This window comes from Prionailurus bengalensis, chromosome A3, assembly GCF_016509475.1.
Source record: "Prionailurus bengalensis isolate Pbe53 chromosome A3, Fcat_Pben_1.1_paternal_pri, whole genome shotgun sequence".
Lineage (NCBI taxonomy): Eukaryota > Metazoa > Chordata > Mammalia > Carnivora > Felidae > Prionailurus > Prionailurus bengalensis.
Window position 1 is genome coordinate 64,692,876 of NC_057354.1, and position 20,294 is coordinate 64,713,169.

The 20,294-nt window shown below is 54.8% G+C and overlaps 1 protein-coding gene across 2 annotated transcripts in view; it reads left to right on the forward strand.

The window, feature by feature from the left end:
• Positions 1-20,294, forward strand: part of SIX3 (SIX homeobox 3) — a 94,436-nt gene that overhangs the window by 8,845 nt on the left and 65,297 nt on the right. Inside the window, exon 3 of one of the 2 annotated variants that reach the window (XM_043603298.1) lies at positions 1,480-1,639. In XM_043603298.1, coding sequence (XP_043459233.1) covers positions 1,480-1,639 — 160 coding nt within the window. Of the gene's footprint in view, positions 1-1,479; positions 2,953-20,294 lie in introns of those variants that run through there. The other variant, XM_043603297.1, reaches the window with a different exon arrangement.

Here is a 20,294-nt window from a genome sequence, read left to right on the forward strand (position 1 = left end):
CAGGGAAGGAAGGAAAGCAGTCCTTGCCATCTGGTTCTTATTTCCATGCATTGCAAAAACCCAGGAGGAATCCACAATGTCATGGAAAGGAAACTGAACCTGGGTCTCTGCCACAAAATGAAAAAGGTCGGTGGCCACCTTTGAGCAGGCCTTCATTGCAAATTGCCTGACGGGAAGCAGGAAAATCAGGCTGGGAGTAGAAAGGCCGTGTGTGTGTGTGTGTGTGTGTGTGTGTGTGTATGTGTGTGTGTACACGCATGCAGGTGCTAGCCCTCAAGCCTCAGTCAAGGAGCATCCCCTTGGTACATTAACTTGGGAAGCCACCAGGAATAGGAGCAACCCCACTACCAGCAAGTTGGCCACAAAGTCACAAAGTTGACTGGGCTTGGCCAGTCAGCAGACTTGGGCCTGGGGGAAGTCGGGAGAAAAAGAACTAGAAGAAAGAGGAGGAGGAAAGGGCACGGAATGGGAGGGAAGGGGGATGGGAGGAAGTTGGGTAAAAAAGCCCTGGTAAGGAGCCTGTGTCCCTACCTAGCCTGCAAAGGCTGTGGGCCTGATGTACCGCAGGAAGCGGAGCCCCAGTTGCTGACAGTTGCCGGGGGCTTGAGGCCCGGTGTGAGTTCCCGGAGTGAGCGAGTGTGTTTGCGTTTATGTGGCCCAGGCCTGAGCCCCGCGCCCTCTCACCCTTGCCTGTAGAGCCAGGTTTTCGCCTGAGAGGGGGAGTTCCCGGGGACCAGGGGAAGGCCTCCTCGTAGGAACTCAGAGACTCTAGGCTCGGGCAGCGGCTGCCTGGTGCGAAAGGGACAGACGGAGACTGCTCTGCACCCGCTCCTGCCTTCTTCTCTGCTTTCTCTCTTGCTCCTCTTCCCCACTTTTTCCGCTTCCGGCTTCTCGGTTCTCTCTTCCCCTGCTCCTGCGCTCAGCGCAGGGATTCAGAGACCAAAGCCAGCGTGTCCTGCCCGGGAGAGGCTGCGGACGATCACCCCGCAGCTCTGGGTGTGTTTGGGGGAGCTGGGACAGGAGGCGCTGCGGGGACCGACCGCTCCCGGCAGCCGGCTCAGTCTGAAGAGTCCCAGGGGCTGGGGAGGAAGAAGCACCCTGTCCCTCTCAGACTTTTGCTCCTTCGGGACGCTGCATCCGGAGGCCTCCCCAGGCGCCCGGCCTCGGGTTCTACCTCTCCTCTGAGGCCGGCTCCTAACTGGGAAGCTTTGGGAAGCTCCAGCGAGCCCCGGGAAGGAGAGAAGAGAGCCGAGACCGGCGCTGGGGGGCTCTGGAGCCGGGTGCTTGGAGGCGGGGGGGGGGGGGGGGGGGTAGCGAGAAGTAATGAGCGCAGAGAGCAGAGTCAGGGGTGGTGGCGAGGGGCGCGGGGTTGGGGAGGTTGGGGAGCACCGGCGGCCGCCGGCGCGGGGAGGCTGCTTGACGGAGCTCTGTGGCGGGGCCGCTGTGTCAAGGGCTGGTGCCGCTCTCTGTCTCCCGCAGGCTCCAACACCAGGCCATCGGACCGAGCGGCATGCGTTCGCTGGCCGAGCCCGGCTGCCCCACGCACGGCTCGGCAGAGTCGCCGTCTACGGCGGCCAGCCCCACCACCAGCGTGTCCAGCCTGACGGAGCGCGCGGACACCGGCACCTCCATCCTCTCGGTAACCTCCAGCGACTCGGAATGTGATGTATGATAGCCAAGGCCGCCCTCCTCCCCCTCCCCCTCCTTCCCCTCCTCCTCCTTCTCGCCCTCCTCCTCTTCCTCTTCTTCCTCCTCCAGCCCCAGAACCAACCGAAATCAGGATACACAATCATACACACACACACACGCACACACACACACGTACACACACACTTCTACCCCAGCCAAAAATATATAAAAACCAAGAAAAATAACAAACGAAACGCAAACTATCAGCAACCCCGACCACCATCTACCGCCACGGCCACCCCAAAGGACCGCGACGCCGACAGACAGTCACAAACGCTGATGTTGCGGGCAGAAAACATAAAAGAGGTGACAATTGTATACTTTCTAGGACAAGCACGGCTTCTCCTTTCGGTTCCCACGGACCCGGCACCCCACCTGCATGACGATTTATTTGTATCTGGGAAAATATTCTCTCTAGTTTAAAACGATTTAAAAAGAGTCGACTATACAAAAACCGACCACCACCACGACGACAAGACGACAAAAGCAAAACAGACAAAAAGAGAAAAAAAAAATAAAACCGCCATCTCCGTTCGGAATTTGTTTAAAAAAAAAAAAAAGAACTCCTCGAGAGGGAAATAGCAAATGTTTCTCGCCTTTTGTTGCTCGCTCTCTCTTCTTTCCTCTCTCGCTCTCTTTCTTTCTCTGTTTTTAAGTCCAAGTATTGGTCAAACAAGATGCAATCTTCTGTTTTTTGTTCAGCAGACAATCATTTTCTTCGTAAGCACCTTTTTCTCTCTACTCTGTCACTGCCTGTGTGGGTACTGGTTATAAATGTGGAAAAAGAATAGTTATGACTGTAACAGATTTTTATTTTTATTTCAAAATTTTATATGAATTATGTATATCTTAATGATCGGTCATTTTCCCAGTTTGTAATATATGTGTAGAAATTGCCTGTATATGATATTGCTTTTTCTCCTCTTCCCTTTTCATTCTCTCTCCCCCTCCCCCTTCCTCTGCCCTCCCCGCTCACCTGTCTCTTTCCTTTTTGGGGTTCCCCTCCCACTCGGTGTTCCTGGCGTCGACTTGGCAGTCAAGGCGTGGCATGGCGGGCTGGGTTAGGCAGAGGGACCCCGTCGCTAGCAGAAGCGGAGAGTGAGACCGTAGTATTCTTATGCAAAAGCTATTCCAAGTATTTCTTAGCTGCTTTGGAGATATCTCTCACTCCCCGTAGGGCGCTTTTACTGTTATCTTAACTGCGTGTTTATCTATATGTAAAAACTTTCTAAAGCAAATACAGTATTCTCCATTTTCTTATCACTCTCGGAGACTGGTGTTTTTGTCCGCCCCTGTGCGCAGCCTGGGGGGGTGCAGCGCCCGGCCTTCACTTCCGCTCCGACTATGATACTAGAACTGGGGCAGAATTTTAAGGCTGGGGGTGAGCTTCTTCCTGGAGGTGGGGGTGGGGGTTGGGGGGAAGATGGGGGCAGGCCTTTCGGAAAAGAACCAAAGCCAAATCCTGAAGGAAAGGCTCAGAGGGTGCAGGGGGTAGGGGGCTCAGGCAGGTTTCTTCAGCAAAGATGCCAGGCCGTGGTCCGCAGGAATTATAGCCTCCTGCGGCCCTTGTGGGTCTTTGGGGGTGTATTTGGCATCTTGTGGTTGTGGTTGTTGTTGTGGTTGTTGTTGTTGTTTAAGGGTAAACACACAAGGTCACCAAACCAACCATTCACCCATCCAGAGCAGAGCTGACAGGTTTTATCCTCTTTTTGTGGGGTGGAGTGGGGGGCAGCGGTAGCCAGGGTGCAGAGGGTAGAGAGAGCAGAGGAGAAGGTAGTGTGAGGAGTTTAGGGACCGACCTTCTCCTCGCCACTCGTGTGACTGTATTGACTTGGCTTACGGATCTCCATCTGTCTCCTTGAAATTCCTTCCCGTCTTTTGGGATCGAGTGGAATCTCTCTCCAGCCCCTAAGACACTTCAGTTGGTTTACACTTTAAAAGGAAAACCAAAAAACTCACTGCCTTTTGCTAACCGGGTTCCCGCCTGCCCCAGGCCTCCCCGCCCTGCGCCCTGCGCTGGCCCCACAGTTCCCTATGATGGGGTGGCTCACTGAGCCTCTGCCGCTCTGGGCCAGGGCAGCCTGTGCCCGAGGAGCCAAAGAGGTAATTTCAGAAAACTTGCCTTCACTTGAAAGTCTAATTTCCAAAGCGAGGAGGATTAGGGAGAAACGTGCCTGGAATTTCGCGCCCGGTTCCAAACTAATTTTGACTTCCGATTTCCTTTTGTCCCCATCCCCAGTCTCGCCATGGGGTTTACACAGGGCCTGGCTGGACAGAAAGGCCGCCAGGCCCAGAGGTGCCCTGTGCATGTAAGGGGGGCCTTGTGCACCCAGGGCAAGCTTGCCTGCAGGGGAAGGTTTCTGTGTGTGTCCTTACTTAGATCCAGGGCATCCGGATGACCTCAAGAGCTTCCAAGTTCTGAGGTCTGGCACGCAGTGTCAGAACCTCTGCATGCATTCGCTGCTCTGGGAAACATTCCTCATGATGCCACACTTCAGGCACTATTGACCTAGGTGGCAGGACTTTGGGGAAGAGCTGCTGCATTCTACCCAGCTTGAGACTCTGTTCTGGTACACAGCACAATGCCTGAGATAACTGGCCCTATCCCAGACCTGCATTTCAAAATGTACTGGCACATACTTGACCCAGAACTTGGACCTGAAATCCAGAGAAGGGGCTGCCTCAGACAGTATAGAGGCTGTGGATGGACCCTACCCGACGGACTAACCAGAACTGATGGGTGGAAGGAGAGGGTGGCTGATGGAGACTGATGGAGAGTGACTTCTGGAGGGGCGTTGATTGGTGAACCAGGGAGCGGAATCCTTTTTGTCTGGGGACAGAGGACAAACTCGTGGAGTTAAAATGCCTCCTTGTCTCAACATACCAGAGAAAGAAAGCGAGTTTGGAGTGTCCAGTACCCATTTCTCTCTCTCTCTACTGCAGAAAACAGGCGATCAGACTCCATAGCAACCTTCAGCTTTGGAGGCCTAGGCTCTGTTGGGTGTCACCTGCTACCTGTCTGTCTTCCTATCTAGCATCCATCACTCTCTCTCACATCCTGTGTTTCTACTCAGGTCTGTGCAAACACCAATACTCTACTGTGCACTTTCTGACCTTACCTACAGATTCTCTGCAGGAGAGGTATGAGTGCTTGTTGTGAGTAGTGAAGATGTATGCAATGCTGAATGCTGGCCTTCCACCGTGCAATCAAGGTCTGCATATAAAGGGATGTGTGTGTGTGTGTGTGTGTGTGCGTGCGTGCACGCGCACACATGCGTGTTTGATATACATGTGTGTATATCACAGTGCATCATAGTGCATCAATGTGTCCAGCATGTGTTTTCTTTTATGTCGCCTATATTGTAGATATTTGTGTGTAGCTTGGGCAGTTTCTGTTTACCTAGTTCTGCAAGAAGTGGCTCTCGGGTACAACTAGAGGAGGCTGTGTATGCAGAGCCTTTCGGTGCAGTGGACTCGTGTCTCGTGGGTCTCCATTCTGGTGGATTCCCTTGTTCTAGTCAACCCACGGATATGACTCCCAGGCTACCCACCCCTAGCTGACCTTCCTCTGCGTTTAAGGAATGGGGCAGGGGTCATAACTGGCATACTCTGACCAGAGGGCAGAGGGGGAGTTGGGCTCTTTGGCTTCCCCAGTCTGCCCTTTTACCCTGATCGCTACCGACGTTACATTGGATTTGGCCCCTGCCCCTTTAAATATGAGAATGAGAGAAAAGAGGCCCCATTTCCAGCCAGATCTCTCCTTTTATGGGCTGCCTGCCCATTCTCTTTCAGGGTCCCTCAAAGCCATGGCCAAGGCGGTCAACATCCCAGGGGCAGCCAGGGCAGAGCTCGAGGGTGGGGCCCGACTGAAGCCCTGCTGGTGGAAAAGCCAGCTCAGCCACTGTGCACAGCCCCCCACGGCCTGGGAACCCTGTGGACTGTGCCTTGGGGACAGTGTATGTGCCGCTGTGTGCCCTCCCATGAGCCTTGTCAGCCTGGGAAGGCAGGCCTCAACATTAACCATCCCTCCTGTCTGTCTGGCCCCAGGACAGCCCATGGGTGGGCTTGAGCACGGGCATACACACCCTGTGTGCACCCTGCTCTGCACACAGCACACTTCTGCCTGGTGCCCCAGCCAGGGCACTTGAGTCTTTCCTGTGCGCATTGGCCTCTGTGTACCTGGGCTGCCTACCCTAAGGATAAGGGGTTTGAAGAATAACCACCAACCTGGGGCTATTCTCTTCATTCCTGCCTCCCTCAAAGAAAAACAATGGCAATCCAGCTGCAGAATGGGAAGCAAAACTGGAAAAAATCTGTACCAGTCCCTGGCCTCTAAAAGCTGCCTGCCTGAGGTTAGAGAGGCCAGTCTACCTCTTCCAGCCTGCTCACCGCTTCCTCTTTGCCCCCCTCCCCGGGCTCTGGTCCTGAGACCCCACCCCGCCCCTCTCCTTGCCCTCCTCCAATCCTGCAGAATTGACTGCCCAGCGCCAACACAGCTGATCATCCCAAGTGAGACGTACAGCTGATTAAAATGAAATGACCTGGAAGCTGCCACGGCGTGGGGTGGGGATGCTGATCGATAGTGGAATTGGAGGCATAGGAGCCTGGCTGGTTCAGGCTGGGCCTCAGGTTGGAGGTGGTGGGACCAGCCAGGGCTGGCTGGACTTTGGATGTAGGGAGGGCTCCAGTGATGCAATGAGAGGGCCAGGCCCAAGCCTAGATGGGCCAAACTGGGGTGGAACATGCACCTTACCGTGGGCTGTGGCAACAGAGTAGCTCTCTCAGCTTCTTTTGAAAAGAGGAGTGACCAGCCTGGCACACTCAGGACCTAGTCCATCACTAGAGTTGCTGGAGCTCAGACCTGTGGCACACTGGATGCACTTGGCCTCCCTGAGCGGGGATGACCCAGTCTCTTGTCCCTCTCCCTGTCTTTCTGCGCCTCCGTGGCCACCTAGGTCCCCGCCTAGGTCTTTGTGTGGCTGTCACCTGGAGCATCCGCTGCTGCCTCGGAGGCTTTCCCTGGCCCTCACCTATCCCCTGCGTGCCCAAGCACCGAGGATGAGATGCCCAGCCCTCTGGGGTGCGTGCCGTGCCCGCAGCTCCCTGAGCTCAGGTCCGCTCGGCTACCCACCACCTTGGCCCCTTTCAGTCCCAGCTGAGTTAGCCTCCTCTGCCCTGGTGCATAGGCCTAGCCCAAGGAAGGACAGGAGGGAGCCAGGGAGGAGGGGAGCAGTGCTAGCCGGCTCCGATTTCTCCGGTCAGCTGAGCACAAGTTTCCATTCGAGTGTATTCATGCAGCGGCTGATTGAGCTCTGCAGTGTCGGGCGGGGCTCCACAGGAGCAGGCTGGCACAGCCAGGCGGACGGGCTACACCACACAGGCACACACACACTCAATTATCGACACAAATATACCCCTCAACTCTCGTGTTATGCACACACCTCAGCCCCAAGCCATGTCATCACAAACCCAATATAGTCCTTTCCTTATACACCCACCTGCCCCCAGAACAACCTTTTCTGGCCCCATAGACCTCCTTCCCTACACAACACAGGTCTGCCTTTCTGCTGTCCTCTTTACGGATTCGACATCGGTCCTCACACACAAACACAAGAACTCACCATCCTCCCTCTCTCCTGCAGGCACGCCCTCTAGGGCACACGCGCTCCAAATTGCACAGATGCACACACAAACATGCCCTGTCTCACAACCGCACCCTCTACAGAGCTATCCACACCACAAAAGAAACATGTCTGCATAAAACGGCATTAGCACCACTATACATTTGGTGTGCCGCCTGCTATATATAATGGCTGGGGCCAAAAGTTCCCGTATAAGAAAGGGGGCAGATGAGCAATAAATACAGTCGGAGAACACAGCCTCTCCCCATCCACCAAAACAAACACACAGAGGATAAGTAAGAGGAAGCCTTCAGACACACAACATGCATGAGCCAACCCAAAGACATAAAAGAAATGCCCCCCAGAGGCACTTCAACCCCCAAACCACATTGCCTGACTCTAGACACTGAGAGGCCTCCCATTTGCCCAACCTCGCCCACTCCCAACACACACACACACACACACACACACACACACACCCCAGGAGGCTGGAGCCCCAAAGATAGGCAGAGAACTTGATAAACACTGTCAGAGAAACCTGGCTGATCTTGGGAACGGCCAGGGAAAGGGGGGGGGTCTTCGTTTTATACCCCCCCACCAAATGCTCAGGGGCATTTATTTTACCGAGCAAGAAGGAAAGGGAGACTATTGAAGAGGGAGAGAAATTGTAGAGAAGGGAGAAAAAGGAGAAGAAAGAGAGAGAAACGAGAGCAAGGTTGAGAGCAGAAGTGGGGAAGTCAGGAACAGGAAGGGAGAGGGAAACCGGGGAGCAACTACTTCCTGGGTTCAAGCAGGGGGAGGACCAGGCGTGTTTGGGGAGAGGGTGTGGCTGTGAGCACAGGAACAATTCAGTCTCCACCAAGTGCCCGGGAGCACGAGGACTCAGGGCAGGTGGGACCTGGGAAGTGAGCTGAGCGCTGCGAGTGTTATGAGGTGGGGGGCACATACCCCTTCCCCTGGTGGGCTGGGGGCTGGGGGGTACAGGCAGCTTCCTCTGCCCAGAAGAGGCTAGCCCTTAAGGTGCCCTCTCTGCATTCAGCAGCAGCCTCCCCCTTCCCACTGCACTCTCGGAGACCCCCACAGGCGACTGCACTCACATGACACACACAGCCACCCCCCCCCCCCCCCCCGCACAAACTGCCTCCCAGAGTAGACACTGGTTCCACCTCCCCCTGCACAGAACAGGGCCGCGTCTGCGCGCCCAAGCCAGCTCTCTCCACTTTTTACAAATAAGCTCATGACTCTCACCGATCTGCCCACACTCTTTTTTGGGAAAGGAAAGGGCCTTAGCCCGCAGGAGTGTAACCCTTCAGACACTGAGGACTTTACAGAAAGGTGCTGGCAAGAAAGAAAAGCACAGGGAAAGCCACCTCGGCTGGTATCTCCTCAGGCTGGGCTTGCCCCGCCCAGGGCGGAGAGCCTCTCTGCGGGAGGATGGATGTGGCCGTGGGGCTGGGGTCGCTGCAGATCAGGAAACACCGGCTGCTCTTCTCCCCTTGGAAGAGGTGAGGCTCGGGGCCAGGGATGGGTTCTTGGACCCCTGGAGGTGAAGGCAGGAGAGTGCGTGCGGTCCAGAACCTAATAAACGTGTTTGAGGGGCAGTGGCGAGGCCCAGAGGTGAGCGAGAGCCGGGCTGTGTGTGTGGGAGGCAGGCCCCTGGGGCGGGTGTCTGGGAGGAGGCCGACTCCGCTCTGCGGGTGTGCGCTCCCCGACTCCCCGCTCCGCCCCTCGGCCTCCGCGGCGCTCTCGCGCCGGGCCTTTGTCCCCGCGTCGCAGGCTCGGACTCCGTCTTTCTTCTTTCGGGCCGCTGGGAGGCGCTGCGGCCGAAACCCCCCTTCCCCGGCCCGACTCCCCGCTCCTCACGCCGCACCGCCTTTCCGCACCGGGATCCCCGTGGTGCTGGGCCGACCCGGGCGATAGCCGGGCCCGCGCCTGGGGGCGGCCTGGAGCCCTTCCAGGACGGCACTGGCTTTAGTTTGCAGGATTTTGAGATGACTATTTACCATTATAACTAATTTGTGACCATTATTAAACAGAAATTCTTAGCAGGGCCTCTTAATGACTGAACGCTCCGCTAATTACGGGCGCGCGCGCCTCTGGCTCTGCAGCCTGACCGGGCCTCTGCCTCCTGCCCGTCCCCACCTCGTCCAGGACGCGCTGGCTCCGCCTGGCCAGGCCGGGCTGGGAGGAAGGACGGACCGACAGACACGAGTACACAGATGGGCGTATGGAATCCAGACCACGGCCAGCACTGACGTCTCTGAGCTGTTGTTGGCGGCTCTGATTACACGAGAAGTGAAGCTCAGAGAGGGCCATGACTTGGCCGCTGTCACACAGCCAGCCCCTACCTTCATATGCTCCGCCATACCTGTGCGTCCGGTGTCCCCTTCCAATCAATCTTTTTGGCCCGTGGGCTGCCGGTAGGAGAGGAAATACTTTCTTAAGATCCTTTTTTGAGAGCGCAAGATGAGGCAAAGTCAGTGGGAAGGGGCGCGGCTACCTCAGGCTCTGCCTGTCTGGGCGCACTCTCCCACTCGCCCCTGCCCTTGGACTTTGCAGGGATGTAGCCCCAACCAAAACGCACCTCCTACAGGGACTGGCCTCTGAAGCCCAGAGGATGAGCAGAGATTTCAGCGGGCTCCTCTCCCAGATGGGACTGAGCTCCACTTTGAACCACCAACGCTTCACAGTGCATGGGACTCCCTGGTGTGTATTTGAGTGTGAAGTGTGTGCATGTGTGAACTTTGTTGAGTGTTCGATGAGACTGCTGTGCAGATTCCCATGAAATGCAAGAGAAATGTTTATTTCGTGACCTCTGGACACATCTACCTGCAGACATGCCTGAGGGGGAGGGGACAGTGTCCAGACAGACGTGGGCTTATGGGTGTGAATACATCCAACTTCATCCAAAAATAAGACCAGGGGATGCAGGGGCAAGCACAGTGAAGCTTGGCTTTCAAGTTACTCACAGTCCAGTGGGTGGTTAAAGTCATCACTGAAAAACAAACAAACCCAGTGTAGTTGCATATAGTGCCCTGGAGAGCAGAGGCTTCGGGATTAATCACAACTTTGGGGATAGAAACAGGATGGGCTCCTCAAAGAGGTGGCTGTGACCAGAAAGACGGATTGGATAGCTTGGAGGGAAGGCCAGGGTGGAACAGAGGGGGCCAAGGCAATGAGAAGGTTCGCGTTCTAGAGCAGGGTGATGTGGCTGGTGCCTGGGTGCATAAGTAGACTTGTAATCAAATCTGAGAGAAGGGTGAGTGGGGGTCAGCTACAAGGTCACACAAGTTGTGTGGCCTTGATCCCATGGGCACTGGGGAGCCAAAGGCAGCTTTGTAGAGAGCTAAAGTGGTCCCACCCAGAGCTCTGCTTCAGAAATTTGGCTGGAGGGAGTGAGGCTGTGACTGGAAGGCAGATTAGGAGGCTATTTCTGATGAGCAGGCAAAAAGTGAGGGGGCTTGAGCTGCAGAACCAGTTAAAGACATTCAAAAGGAAAAATGGGGGAGGATTTGATCAGTTGGAGACCCATGGGCTCCCTGATGACACGATTTCAGTGCTTGCCCTTTTTTTTATGGGTCTATGACTTGATCCTAGATCTCATCCTCTGACCCCCAATTTCTCCAGAAGCATCATGCCCTTTAGCCTCGCATATGGTTCACAATGTTCCTTAGAAGGGTCTGTCGGTGGATGCCAAGGGCCAATTAGTGTGGGGCACCTTGTTGGGAAACCCACCGCCCACCCAGTATGGCCAGGTCTCCTCCCATGCCCACCACTTTCTGCTTTAGTTCCGCTGCGCAGTAACGCCCTCTCCGAGTGGGCGCTAGGGGACAGGAGGAAGGGGGACAGCTTGAGTCGCAGGCCCCTCAAGCAGTCCTCGAGGAGTAGCTGGAGTGACCAGAGAAGACCAGCACCCTAGGTGCGTGGGAGTGGGACCTGCGCGAGGGGTCCCCGAGGGTTGGAGACGAAGCAGGGCACCCAGGACTCGCGCCTCTCCGTGCCCGAAGAGTCTTCGTCTTAGCGCCACGGGCCCCGCGCAACTTCCACGCGCGCACCGTCCTGCGCACCGTTTCCGCGCGTGGTCCTCCTGGCGGGCTCCGGGGAGGCGCTCAGCCGGGCGCCGGGGTCTTCCGTTTGAGCCACCGGGACATCAAGGAAGGCTTTCCAGGCTGCCGCGGCGCTTCGACGCGGAGGAGGTGCTTCCAAGCAGCTTAGCGTCTCGTTACTGGACGCCAACCCGGGTTTAGAGCCCCAGAAAAATGGAATGAGTCAAGAGTCCAACTCAGGTTTCTCCGCGCCGAGTCCTTCTATTCTTCCGTTGCACCTTGCGGCCTCTCAGTCTGCTCCTCGTGACCAGGGCGAGTCTGTGCGAGTGGGTGTCGGCGCCCGCACGTGTCTGCTCAGGGTGGGTGGCTGGGCGTGACAGGTGTCAGGGAGCGAGACTCGGAAGCCTCAGCTTCCAGACTCGCTCTCACGTTCCCGCCTGAGCTGTGAGTGGGAAAGCTCTATTCCTGGACTTGACCCTGTCTGCAGAGAGAGCAGGGATGGGGGAGGGAGAACTGGATCCAACCTCCCCCCCACCCCTTCTCCCCGGCCCCCGCCACGCCCGGGGCGGTAAGGCAGCGGGGAGTGGGTCAGGGCGTCTGCGTTCCACCAGTCTCTCAAGACGTTTCCAGACACCACGTTAGGAGCCTTTATGACACCCAAAGAAAGCTCCGGGAGAGCCTGGCCGGGGGGCTCAGCCCTCCACCCCATCTGAAGGGTTACCCCTTCTGCTCTAGCGGTGCAAACCCAGGCAAAAAGTAAAACCAGGTCCGAGGCGGGAGGCAGCGCGCCGCGAGCCATTGGCGGGTTTTTGCTGCCACCTTGCGGCGGCGGCGCGCAGCCGCCTAGTCCTCTGCGCCTGCCGCGGGCTCTGCCTGGGCAGGCCACGTGCGAGAGGGCTTCGCACTGCTTGTTTTTTCCCAGCACCTCTTACCCCAGGGTAGCCGTTTGCTACTCTTAAAGGGGTCTGCGATGAATCAGGCCCTGTTTTATACCAAAATCCACAGTCTTGCGTCTGTAAGGAGTCTCCACCTTGACCCGTGCGGTTTGGGTTAACCTTTCTAGCTCCTGTCTTTTGCTTAACGATTTGATCCTGGAGCTGTCCACCTGAACTTGCAATATGCGTCTGCTGCTAGGGCTTTCTTTCTCCTGCACATGCTTCCGGGTCTCTTCCAGGTGAAGTGTGGGGCTCTGCTTCCACGACGACAGTCTGCCTGGCAGGACGCCATCCCTACCTAGCACCCACTTCCCCCCTCTACTCGTGGGGGAGAGGCGCTGGGTGCTGAGCTGTTTTTTGGAGGGTGGTCCTTATGATGCTCTGGGTGGTGAAGACACTGCCTCTCTCTGAACAGTATGACCAGCTTGGGCTAACATATTGAGTAGAATGGTAAAATGTCAGAGGTAAAAGGAGCCTTTGGAATCTCTTTCCCATTCAAAGAGATCAGGAAACTAAGACTTTTAGGGTGGCTTAGTCTCGGGCCTTAAGCACACAGCTAGTTAAGTGGCCCATAACTCTACAGAGTCCCAAACACTGCTTACAGGAGGCTCCAATGCCAGGCGATCTCAGAGGGGAGGTTGGTGGTAGGGAGTGGACAGGAGGAGCCTCTTCCTTGTATTTTCTTAAGGCTGGTTTGCTTGCCTTGTTCTCTCTTATGCAGCGTAAATACCGATCCTCAGTCTCTTCTCTACAAATCCAGAATTCTGAAAGCTTTGTTTAGGCTTGTTTGTTTGTTATATTTCCTGCCAAAACTACTTGGCAGCGAAACCTGAGCTAAACTGATGTGAGGCTATTTATAGCCCTCATTTATCCCACTTGGCCCAGATATCAGATGTTTCACTGTGGAAATATTAATGTGTTTGATTACAGGTACTGCTTTGTACCCCCGAGGTTGGTATGTTGTAACATATGATACGTGCACCATTTGAATATACCTTCCTGAAACCTCTAAAATCCTGATTTCCCAAACATATCTTTCCCCCAAAGGTTTTGGGAAAGGGAATGTGGTTCACTGGGTTGAGCATGTATATTCCTTTTTTAAGAATGTTTTTATTTCTGAGACAGAGAGAGACAGAGCATGAGTGGGAGAGGGGCAGAGAGAGAGGGAGACACGGAATCGGAAGCGGGCTCCAGGCTCTGAGCAGGGCTCAAACTCACAAACTGTGAGATCGTGACCTGGCCCAAGTCGGACGTTTAACCGACTGAGCCACCCAGGCGCCCCGAGCATGTATATTCTAAGGATAAAGAGGTTCATGGTAGGAGAGGAAGTTGGAAGAGTTGGAATGTGAATCATGGAAGTGGGTAAACCACGAAAGGTGAACAGAGTCACAGGGCCAGCCCGGCAAAGCTGGTGGCATCCTGGACAGCCTCAGGGACTAGCGTCTTGATTTCTACACAAGCTGGAGAAGGCAGATAAATCTTGGGGCAAGAGGAGCCACAGAGCCTCCTGGGAAAATTTATCTTTCTAGATGTTTTCCTGCCATCCAGCTGGAGGACTGCCCAGGCCCAGGACTAGGCCCCTGTCTCCAAACACCATTTCTCCTCCCTGGCACGTCCACACACTGTGTAGGCTTCTACTGGACATGTCATGGTGGTTTGGGCTGGCTGGCTCCCAGACCAAGTTTGGTCCACCACAAACTGAGTTTGGTATCTCGTGGAGTTCCAGGTTCTCCTCAAGGAGGGAGGAGATCCAGGTCCCCTGTGGTCATCTGTACCAATTCCAGCAGCAGGACCTGTCGGCATGAAGGGGGCTGGGTTATGTCCAGACCAGCCCTGTAGCACGTTCTTATAGGTGAACCTCCATACAGTTGTGGGATTCCATGAGCCTGGGCTCCTGCCTGCTCTTCTGTGACAGGAACCAGAATATCGGGACAAAAATGGACTTAAGACAGGGTGGGTCAGCCTCCTCTGTGCCCTGGCTGGGGACCACCTGAGAAGCTCAGTGCTGGCGAAACAGCTGGTGGGCTGGGCAGGGAGGTGGGTGAGGATGAAGGCCTGGCATGGACAAGAGTCTGGGTCTTTCTTCTCATCCTTCCAAGATGGTAGGTGTGAGAGTAACACAGTCTCAGTCAAGGCCCTGGGGGGCCATCCTGTGGCCAGTGGACAGCCCCCCCCCAACCCTAATGGAAATATAAATTTTCCGTTTTCACTTGAGTGGGCTCTTCTCCTTGAGTTGGGGGAACTGTCAGAAGGATGGAAACTGGAGGAGGAAATACTCAAGGAAATACTCCAAAGGTTTTGCTTTTGAAGAAAACGTGGCAAAGGACATACAACGTAAAATTCACCATTTTAACCATTTTAAAGTGTACAGCTCATTGGCATTTAGTACATTCATAGTGTGCAGCCATCACCACTGCCTAGTTGTAGAACATTCTGTCTCTGTGGATATGTCTATCCTGGACATTCTCTATAATAGGAATCACACTGTACATGGCCTTTTGTATGTGGCATCTTTCACTCGGCACAAAACTTTCAACATTCATCCATTTTATAGCATGTGTCATATTTCATTCTTTTTTATGGCTGAAAAATATCCTGTCTGTGGACATACTGCACTTTGTTTATTTATCAGTTGATGAAAGGGGGGCCTTAACGCCTTCCCCAGGGAGGATTCAGGTAAAGGCGGAGTGCCTCCCACCCCCATGCATGGGGCCACCCAGCCTGCCAGTGACTTGTATTTTAGCTTTAGAGAGAGAAGTCATCTGGGCTGAGTATACTTGGCTGTTGTCGTTTTCAGGGTCCTCCTCCCCAACACACACCCCGCATGGCCCTATGATTTCCCAATATGTTTGTTTAGAACCGTTCGAACTTGATCCTGGATGAAAAGAAGAAATGGGGCCCGAACCGTGCTAGGACAAGAGACAGGGTATCTGAGGGAGCTTGGAGCCAGGGTACTGGTGAAGGTGTGGAAGGCTGGAGGGCCAGCCTGGGATGAGAGCAGGCAGCGGGACGTCCTCCCCACTCCCTGCAGGTTTCTGCACGCCTGCTCTCTGTGCCCACCCCCTCTTCCATTCACTGCGTGGCCAAGGGGAAATTGCAAGCTTTGTCTTCAGTGGAAAGAAGGGGCTTGCTTCAAGAAGCTCCAAACTTCAAAAATCAATAAAGGCCTTTTTCAAGGATGACTGTAATTCCGCAGAGATTAGATCCCTAACTCAGCTGCAAAACTGACCCCTTGGCTGGGGCCAGCTCTCATCAGTATTTTTTACTGAAGTGTAACTGACAAATAACATTATATTGGTTTCAGGTGTACAACATCACGATTCAATATTTGTATACATTGCGAAATGACCACAATGCGTCTACTTAACATCCGTTCCCATGCATAGTTACAATTTTTTTTTTTTGGAACGAGGACTTTCAACTCCCGTTTTGTAAAAATTTATTTTTATCCATTTTTTATTGTTTTATTTATTTTTTGAGAGAGCGAGCAAGCAGGGGAGGGGCAGAGAGAGAAAGGGGGACAGAGGATCTGAAGCAGGCTCTGTGCTGACAGCAGAGAGCCCGATGTGGGGATGGAACCCACAAACTGAGAAATCATTACCTAAGCTGAAGCTAGACGCTCAATCAGCTGAGCCACCCAGGTGCCCCACAGCTCTCATTTTTAATTGCCATTTCCCACCAAGAGTGGGACTCTGCCCTTGGTGCCAGGCTTCCCTCTTTCCCCAGACCCAGGGAAATGCTGGACTCCACCCTCCAGGTCAGGTTGGGGACAGCCAGATGCCCACTAGTCTCACGCCCGGGTGGCCCGGGACACAGTCCATTTCCACCATAAGGCCACAGCCATGTGCCTGAAGCTTTAACCCTTTAGAGGAGACATGGTGCCAAGGGAGGAAGAAAAGAGCCTGGGTTGACTGTTCGCTAGGCAGCAGGATGTGCCCTGGGTTCTTTCTTTTCTTTTAAGCCTCTCAGCATCCTGGGCCCTCAGCGATTTTTTCCCCATTTCACAGCTGAGGACATAGAGGGGCTGGGAGAATTGTAGAGTGCCTGCCGGTCTCTCCTCCATTGTCTGAAGTCACCTTGCAAGAGGGTGAGGATTTCGATCACAGACACCCCTCTCATCCTTCTTCAGAGCCTGATGGTGGGGGGTGGGGGTGGTATCCATTGTGAGGAAGTGGCCGGGGGCCCTGAGTTCTGCAGGGAGGGGGTCGCTCCCTGAAGGCCTGGCTTAAGGATAATCCTCCTTTCCCAGAGGCTCCATCAGAGACAAATAGAATGAAGACACACCCCCTTGTCCCTCCAGGGAAGGCTGCTCCCTCTCTAACATAGCTCGGTCTCCTGTGGTGGTTCAGTTCCTCTGTCTGGGGCAGAACTCACCCCTTGGCCCTGGCACTCTGTGAGAACTTGGGCTGTGTTGTTTGCAATATTTGTTTAAGGTATTATAACATTAACACTTGGGCGATAGGAGTCTGGAACTGCACTCTCCTGGAACATCTGGGCCTCTGAGTCACAGGAGAACAGCTCGGAGACAGGGTGGGGTGGTAACCTGAGCCCTGAGTCAGGCTGTGCCCAGAGCAGAGGCATTGTCCAAATAGCAGCAGGAGGGACTTAGGCTGTGGAGTGACACGTGGTACAGAAAGTGCTAGACGAACACGGCGCCCTCACTGAGATACCTTGCCCACCAAAGAGCCACAGCCACACTCCCCTTGGCATTACAGGGATTTGGGTGCATGGCTCAGTCCCCCAACTAGATTAGGGGCACGGAGGGCTCTACCGGGCCCCTTTGGATTGCCCACAGCACCTAACACAAAGCCTGGCACGTATCTGTTGAATCGATGTGTGAATGAGCGGTAAGCACCAGCTCGGGGCCGTGGACCAACAACCCAGGCACTACCAGAGGGCCACAGAATTTGCCTAGAGAAACCAATAGGTGACCAGGTAGGACATGCCGAACCTGGAGAGACACCCCCAAAAGAGTGGAGGTGAGGATTGCCTGGTCAGGGCAGGATAGTCTGGGGCCCACAGGAGGATTCTCTGGGGTCAGAGGTAAGGGAAGCAACCAGGGAGCTTGCAAGTAGGGAGCAAGAGGGGCAAGAGAAAGAGCGGTGGGCATCCCCTCCCCCCCCCCCCCCCCCCCCCCCCACTGGCTGGTGGCAAAACAAGTCTTGTGTGAGTGAGTGCAGTGGGGGCTGGGGAGGTCAGTGGTCTGGAGGTGATGTCTCACTGAAGTACCCAGCCCACCTGTGCTCTTCTGAACCCAGCCTAACAAAGGCGTTTTCTCCTTTCTCTTTCTACTGTTTTTCCTCTCCACCCACCTCTCCCCCCTTGCAAGATGGACACCACGTCATACCTGGATGCTTCTCCACCATCCCCCTTCCATGGGTGCTTCCCTCCATTGCGTCTGCCATGTGTCCTGGCCTTCAGCCATGTGTTCCCATATTATAGACAGGAAGGAGCTTGCCCAAGACCGAACACCAAAGCAATGTCAAGGCCAAGGGCAGGCATTCTCCTGCTGTAGAGAGGGCACCTGGTAAACTTGGGAGTCCCGCAAAGAAGTCCCCGCCTCTGGTGTCCTGCCAAAGCCTCCCAGCTGTGGCCACATCTCTCCCACACTTCTGTGGCAGCATTTCCCAAACTGTCCTGTCCATTTGGGGCACCTGAGGCTCTTGTCAAACAGTCACAATCCCGAGTCCTTAGCGAATCCAAATCCCCATGTTCTTCAGGTGATTCCTGAGGGACAAGCAAGATGGGAAATCACCGCACCAGGACCTCACCCCCTCAAAGCGCATGTGTGTGAGGTCTGCATAGCATTGGCCTCACCTGGGGACTTCTGGGGTCTGCAGTCCTAGGTTCAAAGCCAACGTGCATTTCACAAGACCCTCAGGTGATTTCTATCCACGGAGGCACCCTCTGGGTTTGCAATTCCTCAAGGAGGTAACATTGTGTAGGGGGACAATCCGGGCCTTGGGATCTTCGTCATGTCATTGCACCAGTCTGGGCTCTTGGCTTCCTCCTCCGTGTGTGGGTGGTAACAATATCTTCCAGAGGTCGTGATGATCGGGTTAGATGCCGAGCTGGAAGCGTCTCACAAAGTTTACAGATGTTGTCTGGCCCTTGCCCTGCTGTTGCTCCTTTCACTCGAGCACCTAGGACTCCACATTCTGTCTGCCTTCTCCCTGGCACTGGCCTTCCCATCCTGCCGCAGCACATAAGCCCCTGGAGGACGTGGTCAGCCTGAGGAGGGTGGTCATCCACTTGGCCATGCCCACAGCCCTCCCCCCAACCCACCTGTGACCATGGAAACCAGAGGCACCCATCACCGGATGGGCACATACACTGCAGTGGGACTGGGACAACAATCACAGACATTCTGCCCCAGAGGGACAGACCCACTGGCAGGGCCTAAGCCTAGAGCGACGGCACTGGCCCCAGAAAAAGCCCATATGGAAGTTGGCTTGGGTGATGGGCTGGGCTTTTGCGGTGCCTAGAACTGGAGGGTGGCTGGACTGGGAGCGGCAGCTGGAACAGCACAGCGGGGAGGGAAGGTGCCCAGAGCAGATGTGTTGTGCCGTCAGACAAGGTATTCCCCAGCCAGTGGGGCTTACTTCTGGAAGGACAGTGGGGATGCTGCCAATCTCCCCAGAGTCCGTGGCATTTCCTGGCTCCAGACAGCTTCTCCTCTATTAAGATTTGTCCAGCAGAACTGCTGGGTCTCTGGAGCCCCTCAGTGTGCCCCAGTCTCTCTATTCACAATAGCTGCGTGGCCTACGTTTTCCTTTCCTGCCCTTCAGTTTTAAATTCCATCCTATTTGTTCCCACAAATGTCCCCCCCCCCCACCTTGTGTGTCAATCAGATGTTCCTTTTTTTATCTCAGAAGACAGGACCGTTATATTTACAGGACTTTGTTGAATCTTGTTTTATTGAAGGCAGAGGTTGAGCATAATTGTTAGACCCTGCTTTCCAACTCATTGTAGATTTCCTATTCTGTCTCCCTGGCTGTAAATATCATTCATCCTACAATCATTTCCATAAGTTTTCACTCGGTGGCATCGAGTTATCCCGATTTAAGTCACATGCAACAACCACCTCGGAATTCCTTCCAGGGGTGGAGGTAACCCACAGCTTTCTGGAACACAGCACTGCTCTCTCCCACATGGGTGCTTTAACACGGTCACTCCTGAAGAAGGCAGACATCCTCTCCCTGGGGTCTGATTCAAGCAGTCCTCTTGGAAAACACTTTTCTGAGCAGTCCCACAAAAATCTATAAAGATCATGAACCTGAAATCCAGAAGCTTAATGTGTGGGAGATATTTAACGTGGCGGGGACCTCCACAATTAGACCATGTTGTGTCCATGGGGGGAGCCTGAGATCCAGAGTGGCCTTCATCTGAGTAACCCATAGTGTACCAGACCTTGGGAGTGGCATGCGGGGTATGTTTGTAGGCCTGGGCGCCTTTGTCACGGCTGTGATTTGAAGAGGGGTGCCCCGGGCCTGGGGTGCCACCAGCAGAGACTGTTTTCCTTTTCCTCAGGGCACACGTTGAATTCTCCTTTCAGGAACTGGAAGCTTTTGCCAGGGCATTCCTGCCAGTGTCCTCCTTCTTCCTCCCTCTTTCTCCTTCTTTTCTTCTCCTCTCATCTTCCTCTTTCCCCTTTTCGTGCCCTTCCCTCTCGTGCCTTTCTCGAGAGCCCTGCCCGGTGCCCCCTCCTTCTGGGGCCCCCCGAGCTCCCAGTGACAGGCCCCTGCAGCGGGAGAGCCAGCACCCCGCGTCCCCATCCTCCCCCCAGCGTGTCTGCCCCCTGCCTGCTTCCTCGGCAGATGCAGGCATCTCCTGCTTTGTTTCCCATCCTGAAGACGAGCAGCTGCCGCACTAATTGCCACCAGCAGGGGGTCTGGGCCGGGCTCACACTCCTCCTGTCGCTTAGGAGGCGGCCCAGGGGGGGAGGTGTTCAGGGGCCGAATGCGCTAAGCCAGCACTGAGCATTATTCCAGGAATTTTAAACA